The 13072-nt window shown below is 48.4% G+C and overlaps 1 protein-coding gene across 9 annotated transcripts in view; it reads right to left on the reverse strand.

Annotated features, from left to right (window-relative positions):
- The window catches only part of KDM2B (lysine demethylase 2B), a 124192-nt gene that overhangs the window by 94209 nt on the left and 16911 nt on the right, over positions 1 to 13072 (reverse strand). For all 9 annotated transcript variants that reach the window (XM_057526185.1, XM_057526186.1, XM_057526177.1 and 6 more), the window contains exons 5-6: positions 2275 to 2453; positions 1942 to 2048 (exon numbers count right to left, since the gene is read on the reverse strand). In XM_057526185.1, the coding sequence (XP_057382168.1) occupies positions 1942 to 2048; positions 2275 to 2453 (286 nt within the window). The remainder of the gene's footprint in view (positions 1 to 1941; positions 2049 to 2274; positions 2454 to 13072) is intronic.

The following is a 13072-nucleotide window of genomic DNA, read 5'->3' on the forward strand; positions in this document are numbered from 1 at the left end:
TCAGCCCCGCCCTGTCCCCAGCCGTCCCCACCATCCCAGGCTCTCTGCACACAGCCAGAAAAGCTCTTCCCAGGCCTCTTCACTTAAGTAACCCCTCTCCCCTTTAGACTGCAGCTCAGGGTGGCCTGCCCTGCCCTCCCTAACCTGGTGAATCCCCCGGTACATGCTCCCATAGCACCGTGGGTCTCTGCCTTGTGGCCTCATCACAGCTGCAAATTTCCATTTGTTTCTCTGACTGTTGGATTAACATCTGTCTCCTGAATAGACTGTAACCTCCATGAGGGCAGGGAGCTCATCTGGTTTTCTCCCTGCTGTATTCCCGGTACCCAACACCAATCAGATGTTCAGTTTATAGGCTGAATCAATCAATCACTCAATCAACAAGGGTCAGGATCTGCCTCTCACTAATCTGAGTCTCACACTCTTTCCTCAAGCTCTGCCTCTGTGATTCCATCAAGGACCTTGGCACTTGCCTACTGCCATCCCTCCCCCACTTCCGTCCCATCTCCTCTGTCCTTTAAAGTCCAGGTCAATATCCCCTCCAAGATGATTTCCTGATGCCAGCAACCCAAAAGGATTCCTTCTCTCCGCATTTGCCTTCTGGGAACCCGTTTCCCTCTGCCTAGGATGAGAGCTGCACGTTACCCTCATGTTAACGGCACATTCTCCAGAAGGTAGGGGCTTTTAGTCCTGTTCATCTTTTACTTCCCTGTTCAAGGGCTCCATAAATTTTGATGTGATCGGATCGGAAAAAAACAGAATTGAAAACCCTCCTACCAACCCCTCCTTGAGCCCAATCTTTCCCTTTGAGGCAGCCCAGATCCAAGGGGTGTAAGGAGCTTCAGCTTTGAGGGGAGAAAAAAATGTCTGAGAGGTAATTAAAGAGAGAGAGCCTGAAAGCAAAACCTTGAGAAGCCCAGGGCCAGCGTGTTGGCCTCCCTTACAAAGCCTGGCACAGAGTTTGCATTCAGTATGCACTGAATGAAGGGCTGAGTGAATGAAAAGTTCACAGCCTTTAAGCTCCTAGGGTCACTCCTGGCAGTGGGGCTGAGCAGACAGATGCTAATGGATTTGGAGTCACCAGAGCCAACTCTTCTAGGAAGCCCAAAGCAATAGTTCTGCCTGGGCCACCAGCATCTCCTTCTCATTTTGAAGATGGAAACACAGAGGGCCTGAGATGGTAGGGGCCCCAAGGTGACTTCCTCATCCCAAGGGTCCGCCACTCAAGTCCTAGAACATGGAAGGTGCTCGTAGCTACCTCTGCCCATGTTAAATAATCAGTCTCAGGACTTGCTGGTCACACCACATGTAGTGATGTCCCTGCAATTAGATGTGGCCACATTCCCAGCCCACCACCAACCTCCCGCTTAGAGGGCACCGTCTCTCTAAGGAATGTCTGGTGAGGAAGTGGCCCCTGGCTTTTTTCAGGAAAGGTTCTTCTCAATCAGAGGTCCCAGGTCTCAACAGCAGGAAGCAAAAAACACCAGACCCCTACCCAGCCCTTGGCAAAGGTAAAGTGTCCGTGGCGGACCCCTAAAAATCCACTCCCAGGACATGCTGTCACTTGCAGGGAGAAGACGAATGTTTGACAAGTACACATACACACACGCGCATGCACACACACACACGCACACACAGATGCACACAGAGATGGTTCCCATTACTCTTCCTCCTCTTCAGATCACATCCCCCCAGGGAGAGCTGGCAGGGAGGCCAAAGAACGATCTGGATGGAGAATCCAGACCCGGAGCAGAATGCAGAGCCCCTGCATTCCAGGGAAGCAAGACGCCAACCTGCCCACACCAAGGACCCCCAGCCCTCACGTCCTAGTGGCGAGCCCGCAGGGCCGTGGCCTCAGCCCAGGCTCACTTCCAGCCCCCGCCCCCCACAGGGCTGAAAGCCACCCCCTCCCGGGCCCCGCCGCCAGCCGGGCAGCCTTACTTCTTCACTTTCGGGTACTTCATCTCCGCGATGGCATTCGTGGCTTCCGTCTGCTTCTCCTTCAAGTGCTGGGGCCACATGTTATCAACCCAGTCCACCAGGTCTACCTGCAATCCAGCCAGGCCGCCGTCAGCGCCTCCTGGCTCCCAGTGCCCTGAAGCTGGGCCCCATCACCACCTCCACCCCTCCTCCTGCGCCCAAACGCCTCCCGCCCTCCCCCTGGGCCAGCGCAGGCTGGCCTCGAGCAAGACGAGCAGGCGGAAGGTGGCCGGGGAGGGGACCGCAGCCGGGGAGGGGACCGCGGCCGGGGAGAGAGGCGGGGGGGCTGCCTACCACGGTGGGACGCTTGACCAAGTGCTCCAGCTTGGTGTGGCTGAACTCAAGGCTGATGACGTTGTACAGCTTGTCCCGCTGGGCCTCGGGCGTCTCGTAGTACCGCACAAACTGGGACATGCTCATCTCCGCGCCCTTCTGCGTGTTCACGTCCATCACGTCCACCAGCCGCCGGCTACCTGGGGGCAGAATCCACAGGCTGGTGGCTCCAGCCAGCTGGGGGTGCAGATCCTACTCGGGAGGCCCCGTAAAACAAAACCTGCCCCTGCCCTAGCGTCCCCCATATGCCTCGCCCTACGCCCTGCCTGCTCAATTACCTGGTCCTATCAGTTTTCCTCACCAAGTCACTCTCCAACCTTAAAACGAATCCCTCCCCAGTCCATCTGCTTCCCTCCACCACAACTAACTTGCCCCGAAATGCTCAGTTATTGAGCTGCAGAGCTGGGATTTGAAGCCAATTCCATCTTATGCTGGAACCCAGGTTCTTAATTCTTAACCCCCGACCCCCACCTCTGCCCTATGCAATACTGAATCTTGATCACATGCTAAGGTTGAAAAATGATCCCCGCCTTCAATGGCTGGCTCCTCGCCCCACAGATCCAGGGAAGCCTTGGAGAACCGCTTTGTTTTTGAGTCAGGAGTGCAAATCCACCAGGGGGCATCCCTGAACTTTGCTGGAAATTCTGGCCATGCTCTGGGCAGTGCTGGCTCCTTCCTTACCAGGGCTCCTGGAACGGGTGGGCTCTGCTCAGCTGTTCTGGAAAGCCCACCTGTCAGAGAACCTGCTATGTTAGAGTGGGGGAGGGGAAGAGAACAGGCCCCCAAGCTCTCTCCACTTTCTGGCTGGCCTCCAGCCTTCCACCTCCCCTGCCTCTCCTCCTTCTGCCTCTCCTCCCTCACCTTGCTCAGGGTCCCATCTGCAAAGCCCCCTGAGGAAGGGGATTTGCTGGGCAGGTAGGTGATGGGAATCACAGCCCTAGAGGCTGGTGCAAGTCAGCATTAAAGGCCTGGAGCTCAGCTACCCCATCAGTACAATACAGTGGTTAAGCTAAGACTTTGTGGGTTTGAACCCCAGCTGGACCTCGGACCTCTTAGCGTCTCTCAGTTTCGCCATCTGTAACATGGGACAAAAATGGCAGCCAACCTATGGGGTTGTCCTGTGACTTAAATGAGATAATGTACATGAAACATTCCTGAGAAGTGCCTGCAAGTAGGAAGTGTTACCTAACTGGTCAATTTCTTTTATAATTACAGGTGGAGAAAGTGACGTGGTGGGAAATCAGAGCCAGTTAAATCTCTGCCAGCCAGTCCAAAAGGACTGACCACTTACCATCCTAAAACATAATCAGGATGGCTAATGGGGGGGGATGGGGGGCTTATGAGGGGTGATGAAAATGTTCTAAAATTGACTGTGGCAATGACGGCACAAACTCTGTGAACAAATGAAAAACCATTGAATTGTACACTTTAAATGGGTGAATTGTATGGTATGTGGATTATAACTCAGTAAAGCTGTTATTAAACAAAAACACTAGGCACTAAATGACCAACAAAGTTGGTTTTTCTAAAAAATATTTTTTTCTTTCAAAAGTCTCCTATCCACTTAAAACATACCTAATAAAAAATATAAATTATTCAGCCATAAAAAGGACAGTACAGATGGTCCCCGACTTACCATGGCTCAACCTAGGTTTTCTGACTTTAAGATGGTGCAAAAACGATACACATGCAATAGAACTGTACTTCGAATACTGAATTTCGATCTTTTCCCGGGCTAGTGATATGATCCTCTCTTGTGATGCTGGGAAGCATTAAGGAGCCGCAGCTCCCAGTCAACCACAATCACAAACAACCGAAACACTTACAACCATTTTGTTTTTTCACTTTCAGTACAGTATTCAATACATTACATGAGCTTTTCAACACTTTATTATAAAATAGGCTTTGTGTTAGATCATTTTGTCCAGCTGTAGGCTAATGTAAGTGCTCTGAACACATTTAGGGTAGGCAAGGTGAGGCTATGAAGTTTGATAGCTTAGGTGTATTACGTGCATTTTCAACTTACAATTTACAATGGGTTTATTGGGATGTAATCCCATCATAAGTCGAGGAAGATCTGTCGTAGCGATACGTGCTACCACATGGATAAACCTCAAAAACATGATGCTAAGGGAAAGAAGCCAGACACAAATGGTCACATGTTGCATGATGTCATTCATATGAAATGTCCAGAATAGGCAAATCCACAGAGACGGAAAGTAAGTGAGTGGTTGCCAGGGGCTGGGAGTGAGGGAATGGGAGTGACTGCTAAGGGGTATGAATCTCCTTTCGGGGTGTTGAAAATGTTTTAGAACCAGCAGACGGTATGGTTGCATAACACTGTGAATGTACTAAATGCCACTGAATTGTACATTTTAAAATGATTAATTTCGGGACTTCCTTGGTGGTCCAGTGGGTAAGACTCTGTGTTCCCAGTGCAGGGGGGCCCGGGTTTGATCAGGGAACTAGATCCTGCATGCCGCAACTAAGAGTCTGCATGCTGCAACTAAAAGATCCCACGTGCTGCAACCAAGAGTCCGCATGCCTCAACTAAAAGATCCCACATGCCCACATCTAAAGATCCCGCATGCCACAACAAAGATCCCACGTGCTGCAACTAAGACCTGGAGCAGCCAAAATAAATAAAGATTAAAAAAAAAAAAGAAAACGGGAAAATGATTAATTTTATGTTATGTAAATTTCACCTCAATAATTTTTTTTTTTAAAGCAGTTCTTCTCCTGAACAGAAGAAGGATGTGGGTAGAAAAGGCCTGTTTTTTACTTTTTTGAGCACTAACAAGGCTTCCAGACCCCCTCTCCCCAACACAATCCCCAGGGCTCCCTGTGCACCCTCGCCCCACTCTGCTCCTAGCCAGGTGCAGGTCCCCAGTTGACCCACCTCGGCCTGCCCCACCCTCAGCCAAAAAGGGAAGTCAGGGCTTGGAGTGGTTAGAGCTGTGAGGAGCAGCTGGGGCTGAGCCGGGCAGGAGGGAAGAGGCCCGGGGGTGGGAGAGGCCGAGGGACTGTATCTGGAGCGCTTCTAAGAATAGCTTCCTCAGTGTGCAGGGAGCTCCATCCGGCTCCCCAGGTGTCCTGGAAGCCTCAGCTGGTGGGAGGAGTTGGAGTGGGAATAGAGGGAGGAGGAAGGAAAGTCGGTTCTTCTGGGTGCCTGGGCCCCATAAACCTCCAGGGAAACACAAGTGCACCAGTAACCAGATTCAACCCCGCTGGGTTCCAGCCCGCAGGTGAGGATGAGAAATGCAGGAACATTAGCACACTTCCTAGGGAAGCAGAACAATACGAATTGAAGTGACCGGCTTAGGAGTCTGAGGAATCTGAGATAAAGGCCAGCTCTGAAGCAAACAGCAGTTGAGGAAAAGTTTCTCTCCATAAATATATTCCAGCCAATAAATGGCAAAGGAGGGACTTCCCTGGCGGTCCAGTGGTTAAGACTCCATGTTCCCAATACAAGGGCCCCAGGTTCAATCCCTGGTCAGGGAACTAGATCCTGCATGCATCAACTAAGAGCCTGCATGTGGCAACTAAGAGCCTGCATGCCGCAACTAAATATCCCGCGTGCCGCAATTAAGACCCGGAGTAGGGCTTCCCTGGTGGCGCAGTGGTTGAGAGTCTGCCTGCCAATGCAGGGAACACGGGTTCGAGCCCTGGTCTGGGAAGATCCCACATGCCGCGGAGCGACTGGGCCCGTGAGCCACAATTACTGAGCCTGCGCGTCTGGAGCCTGTGCTCCGCAACAAGAGAGACCGCGACAGTGAGAGGCCCGCGCACCGCGATGAAGAGCGGGCCCCACTTGCCACAACTAGAGAAAGCCCTTGCACAGAAACGAAGACCCAACACAGCTAAAAATTAATTAATTAATTAATTAAAATATAAATAAATAAAAAATGGGAGGAGTCATTGTATGCACCTCATAGAGTTATTGTGAAGTGCATGTGAGTTACTGCAAAAAAAAAAAAAAAAAAAAAAGACCCGGAGTAGCCAAATAAATAAATAAATAAATATTTTTTTAAAAAAAATACTCTGTGCTTCCACTGCAGGAAGCACAAGTTCGATCAGATCCCTGATTGGGGAACTAAGATTCCTGCATACAGTGTGGCACGGCCCAAAAAAAAAAAACGGGGCAGTGGGGGAGGAATGACAGAATTAATCAGACCATCACCACTCTGCAGCCCCTGATAAAATAATGGAGATAGACATCAATGACTGCTAACAACAGAGAGAGAGAGGGAGAGAGAGAAAGAACCTAACATGTGCCTCCTGATGGATCTATGAGGCAGTCAGAATAAAATGAATGGACTAATTAATGAATGAGTGAGAGAGACAGACTCTGAATCTGATCAAGCATCTATATCCAACTACCAATCTACAGAAACGACAGAGAATGGAAGAGCATGTTAAGCTACTCCAAGGCAAAATCCAGGCAATGAAAAATTCTACAGGTCAAACAATCCAAAGGGAGATGGAGGGAGAGCCCAGAGATTATAAGAGACTGAAAAGGCACCTCAACCAATCACAATGCAAGACCCTTATTAACATTCTGACTCATACAACTGTTAAAAAAAAATTAAAAAGTAGGGGGACATCCCTGGAGGCAGAGTGGTTAAGAATCCGCCTGCCAATGCAGGGGACATGGGTTTGATCCCTGGTCCAGGAAGATCCCACATGCCGCGGAGCAACTAAGCCCGTGCACCACAACTACTGAGCCTGCGCTCTAGAGCCCGCGAGCCACAACTACTGAAGCTGGCGTGCCTAGAGCCCGTGCTCCGCAACAAGAGAAGCCACCGCAATGAGAAGCCGGCGCACCGCAACCAAGAGTAGCCCCCGCTCGCCGCAACTAGAGAAAGCCTGCGCGCAGCAACAAAGACCCAATGCAGCCATAAATAAAAAAAGACCTCTTTAAAAGAAAAGTAGGGACTTCCCTGGTGATCCAGTGGGTAAGACGCCGCACTCCCAATGCAAGGGGCCCAGGCTGGATCCCTGGTCGGGGAACTAGACCACACGCATGCAACTAAGAAGTCCACATGACACAACTAAAACCTGGTGCAGCCTAAATAAATAAATAAATATTTTTTAAAAAGAAACATTTATGCTATATATGAAACAACTGGAAATTTGAACAATGGCTATGGATATTTACGCATTTTAAGGAATTTTTTTAATTCCTTAGTTTTTAAGGTTCCTAGTTTTTAAAAGACTAGGTGTGAGAGTGCACTCCATGGTCCTGAGGATCTGTCTCTTGCTTCAACGATGTTTGGAAGGAACAGACCCAGGGACACCCCTTCCCCCAGCCTCCAACCACCCTCCAACCATTTTTCCAGTGGTAACTTTCAGAACGAGCCACTCAGGCATCCTGGGCCTCCAGGACCAGCCAACACCATTTTTTGCGCTTAGCTCCTTATTACCTATCAACCGTGAGCTCCCAGATGTGTCAGAAATATTCCACCGCAGTGGAGGCCGCCATCAACCGCCTGGTAAACATGCATCTGCGGGCCTCCTACACCTACCTCTCTCTGGGCTTCTATTTCAACGGTGACGACGTGCCGGGGGTGGCTCTGGAGGGCGTGGGCCACTTTTTCCACGAATTGGCAGAGGAAAAGCACGAGGGCACCAAGCATCTCTTGAAAATGCAAAACCAGCGTGCAGAAGCCATCCCAAGATGAGTGGGGTAAAACCCAGGATGCTACGGAAGCCACCATTCTCATGGAGAAGAACCTGAACAAGGCCCTTTTGGATTTGTATGCCCTGGGTTCTGCCCATGCAGACCCCCACCTCTGTGGCTCCCTGAAGCCACTCCCTAAATGAGGTGAAACTCATCAAGAAGATGGGTGACCACCTGACTAACCTCTGCAGGCTGGCTGGTCCCCAGGCTGGGCTGGGCCAGGATCTCTTTGAAACGCTCACCCTCAAGCAGGACTAGGAGGCTCTGGAGCCCAGCAGCCTTTGAAGAGCACCTCTGGTATCAGGGCTTCTGCCTGAAGCCTCTCAATGCAGCCACTAGCCAGCTTTTTAACCACCTTGGAGCCCTCTCCCAAGCCTTGCACTAAATGGGAACGATTAAGCTTTTGGAGGAAAAAAAAAAAGGCTAGGTGTGATAATGCTATTGTGATTACGTTTTTAAAAACCCCTGCTCTTGTAAGTCAACTATACTATATACATTTAGAACTATATACTGAAAACTTCTGGGATGAAATGGCATGATGTCTCAATATGCTTCAAATATTGCACAAAAAGAGGAAGTGGATGGGGGTATGGAAGGGGCAAGACCACAGATTAATGGGTATTGGGGCTGAATGATGGGTACACCGGAGTTCATTATACTTTGTCTATTCTTTTTTTTTTTTAGATTTTGTGATCTAATAGAATTTTGTTTCTTAGTTATCTCCTTTATACATATGAGTGTATACATGTCAATCCCAATCTCCCAGTTCATCCCACCACCACCCCCCCACCCCGTCTGTCTACTCTGGTTACTTTTCAAAATTCTCTCCAATCAGAAGTATTTTTATAAATTCCAGCGGTTACCAGCTCTATGGCTTCAGGGACTCGCTTACCCTTTCTAGACTTGGACGGTCTTTATTTGTAAAACGGGCCCTTCAATGTTAGAGAGCCTAACACCATGTCTGGCACACAATAGGGTCTGCAACACATTTACCCACCAGCTGCTAATAAGCAGGTCTGGAAAGATCCATGTGGCTCTGAATACAAAGTGAATCAGACAGAAAGCGAAAGGGAGCTCTTTCTCCCCCATACGTGGACTTCCCAGAGACCAGTTTTAGCGCGGAAGCCACAGCCCCACGCAGGCTCTTTATGTCACTTGAAGAGCCAGGCTGGAGGCATAGGTGCCTGACTTGCTTCTCCATCAGTGATGGCGCACAGGAGACCCCAGAACGTGCAGTGGGAGCCTCAAGGGCCCCTGGGACAGTGCCAAGAGCGCTGGACTGAGCCCTATAGGCCCAGCGACCCTGACTGTCCCTGCTCCAGGCCTCAGCTGCCTCACATGTAAAGGCAGGAAGAAGTTGGCCTTTATAATTTTTTTTTTTCGTTGCCGCAGATCTCTTCCTTCAAACAGAAGCTTTGATGAGAGCCAAATACATAAATAAAAACAAGCAGCTCAGGCTGAAGCGGGAAGGGGGTAGGCATTCAGAATTCAGAGCTGGATTCCTGGGACTTCCCTTTGAAAACCACTGGGTTAGGTCATTTTTAGGTCCTCTTCCAGGGCCAACACACTGATTTTTAGCCTAGTTTTTTTTTTCTAGTTACTTTTTATTGGAGTATAGTTGCTTTACAATGTTGTGTCGCCTAGTTCTTAAATACTCAGATCATATCCCTTAAATATGAACTCGGCAGAGTAGAAGGAAAGAAGAGGGAAGAGATGGAGACGCTTGCCCAAGGGGTCACTGGGGACACCTGAGGCCTGCCAGTCCCTTCCAGTCTGAGCTGGGAGATTAAGCACCAAGCCTCCATCTTCTCAGGTTCCAGCCCGGTCTGCCACTGGTGGCAAAGGGGAGCTGGGCCTAAGTGCTGGGTCTCCGAGCAGGAAGCTCAGCCCCAGGCAGGAGGCAAGTGGCCCAAAAGGACAGAAGGGACAGATGGGTGCTAAGAATGGAATGTGGTACTCCAAGCTCTGGGGAGCAGCCACCCCTGGGGCAGGTAACAAGGTCAAGGTGCCTTTTGGAGCCTGCAAGGGATCCACAGCGCTGAAACTCAGGCTCCTGAAGTCAAGGGGTTACAGGAGAAATCTTCCACGTCAGAGCGGTGCCTGGAGTTCCTAAGTAGGCCACCTGCTCAGCGGCAGCCCCTCCCCTCCTCATTGGTTCTCTGAGCTCACAGGCTACACACACATCCAACAAATTCCAGCTGCAGAAATTAATCCATGGCCCCATGGCCCTTGCTTTGAAGGCTCCATCAGTCAGCTCCAAGAGCCACGGGCTCAGAGCCGGAAGGAGGCTGTGGAAAGTCACCTTGAAGGCTAACATAAAGCATGCACGGGCACCGACCCCAAACCCCCACTGAGCCCGCTCTTCAGAGACTGCACACAAGTGTCCCACATCATAGTTCTGGAACCTTCTCTACCATCCTCAAGTTTCTGGACTGGTTTTTTTTCTGCTCCTTGGGAATATCTCCTCATCCACCTCATAGAGCCAGAGTTTATTATCAAGAGCACCGGCCACGGTTCAAATACTGCTCCACTACTTCCCAGCAGTGAGACCTTAGGTATATCCCTGAACCTCTCTGGGTCTCAGTTTCCTCACCTGCAAAGTGGAGATAATAGGACCCGCCCTAGTGGCTTCACACAATTATTGGAAGCACTTTGTAAACTTAAAAGTGGGGATCCTACTGAAAACGCTGTCCCAAATTGAAGGTGCAAGGGTACAGGAAAGAGAGGACACAGGGCTGAGTCACTGCACAACTTGGGACAAATCGTTTCCCAGATCTAGGCCTCAGTTTCCTCTTTGTGAAATAAGAGGATGCTTGCAAAGGTCCGCAGGTTTTCCCTAAGCACTAATATCTTCTGACTCCCTCACCTTTGCACCTTTTAAAATTATCCCCAAGACAGGGATTTCCCTGGTGGCACAGCGGTTAAGAATCCGCCTGCTTAATGCAGGGGGCACGGGTTTGATCCCTGGTCCGGGAAGATCCCACAAGCTGCGGAGCAACTAAGCCCATGCGCCACAACTACTGAAGCCCGCGCGCCTAGAGCCCGCACTCCGCAGCAAGAGAAGCCACCGCAATGAGAAGCCCTCACACCATAACGAAGAACAGCCCCTGCTCGCCGCAACTAGAGAAAAGCCCGTGAGCAGCAACGAAGACCCAATGTGGCCAAAAGCAAATAAATAAATAAATTTATTCTTTTTTTAAAATGGGGCTAGTGATAAATAGGGTTTTATGGGATCGGACAAAAAAATATAGGAAAGATCCTCAGCTTATAACAAGATCTTAGTAAACAGTAGTTAATACTATTATTTATACTCTAAGGAGCTACCCCACAGGGGAGTGATTCCTATTAGGCAAATAATGGGCAGAAGCAAATACAGTTTCCCTAGGCCCCTAGCACAATCAAAATCAAGATTTTGATTATAGAGCACTAGATTTCTAGGAAAAGGGAAACAGAACAAATCAGTGAGGCGGGTGTTTCTCTTAGAGAGAATACATACCTGAGAACATAACTGAACCCCTCTGAAACCCTCCTCCCTTGGGATTCTCAGCTCTCCTGACCTCATGTACCTTCCCCTCCTAGCATTTCTATCTGTCCTATCAGGTGGATGCCTCCTCCACATATCTGTCCAACCTTAACATCACTCCTGAGCTCAAATTCAAAGTGGCTAGAACTGGACTCATCTATAACCCCACCCAAGTCTACTTTTCCTCTTGGGTTCTGTTACAAGCATCATTTCCCAACTGCTGACATTCAAACCTACGTTTGAATCTGATGTGCCATCTACTGTCTGGGCAACTTACAAGTAACTTCTCTCCAGGTCTCAGTTTTTCTCACCTGTGAAATGGGAAAGCAAGACTAGGAGAGTTCTAAAAACTCTTCCAGAGTTTAAAATTTTTTATTTTTTTTATTATTTATTTATTTTTTTTTTTGGCAGCACCACACAGCTTGCGGGGTCTTAGTTCCCCAACCAGGGATCGAACCTGCACCCTCGCCGGTGAAAGCGCAGAGTCCTAACCACTGGACCTCCAGGTAATTCCCTAAAATTTTTGAAGTCTATGATTTTAAACCAACTTTAAAAGGTCTAGGAAGGAGGGAGGGATAAATTAGGAGTATGGGATTAACAGATATAAACTACTATACATAAAATAGTAAGCAAAAAGGATTTACTGTATAACAAAGGGAACTATATCCAATATCTTGCTTTTTTTGTTTTTTTATTTTATTATTATTATTTTTTTAATCTTATTGGAGTGTAATTGCTTTACAATGTTGTATTAGTTTCTGCTGTACAACAAAGTGAATCTGCTATAAGTATACATATATCCCCATATCCCCTCCTTCTCGAGCCTCACTCACACCCTCCCTATCCCACCCCTCTAGGTCGTCACAAAGCATCAAGCTGATCTCCCTCTGCTATGCAGCAGCTTCCCGCTAGCCATCCATTTTACAGTTGGTAGTGTATATATCCAATATCTTGTAATAACCTATAATGGAAAATAATGTGAAAATATATATATATATATGTATACATATATATATGTATATATATATATGAATCACTTTTCTATATACATGAAACTAATACAATATTGTTAAGTCAACTATACTTCAATTTTTAAAAAAAGATTAGAAACTTCCCTGGTGGCGCAGTGGTTAAGACTCCGAGCTCCCAATGCAGGGGGCCCTGGTTTGATCCCTGGTCAGGGAACTAGATCCCACATGCATGCCACAACTAAGCGTTTGAATGCCACAACTAACGAGCCCGCCTGCCGCAACTAAGACCCAGAGCAACCTAAATAAATAAATATTAAAAATAAATATTAGTAAAAATAAAAAATAAAAATAAGGTCTGGGGGGCCAAGGATAAATTGGGAGACTGGGATTGGCATATACACACTACTCTATATAAAATAGATAACTAGTAAGGACCTACTGTATAGCACAGGGAAACTCTACTCAATACTCTGTAATGGCCCATATGAGAAAAAGAATCTAAAACAGAGTGGATATATGTATATGTATACATATAACTGATTCACTTTGCTGTACACCTGAAATTAACACAACCTTGTAAATCAA

The sequence above is a fragment of the Balaenoptera acutorostrata genome, chromosome 13 (genome assembly GCF_949987535.1).
Source record: "Balaenoptera acutorostrata chromosome 13, mBalAcu1.1, whole genome shotgun sequence".
Taxonomy (NCBI): domain Eukaryota; kingdom Metazoa; phylum Chordata; class Mammalia; order Artiodactyla; family Balaenopteridae; genus Balaenoptera; species Balaenoptera acutorostrata.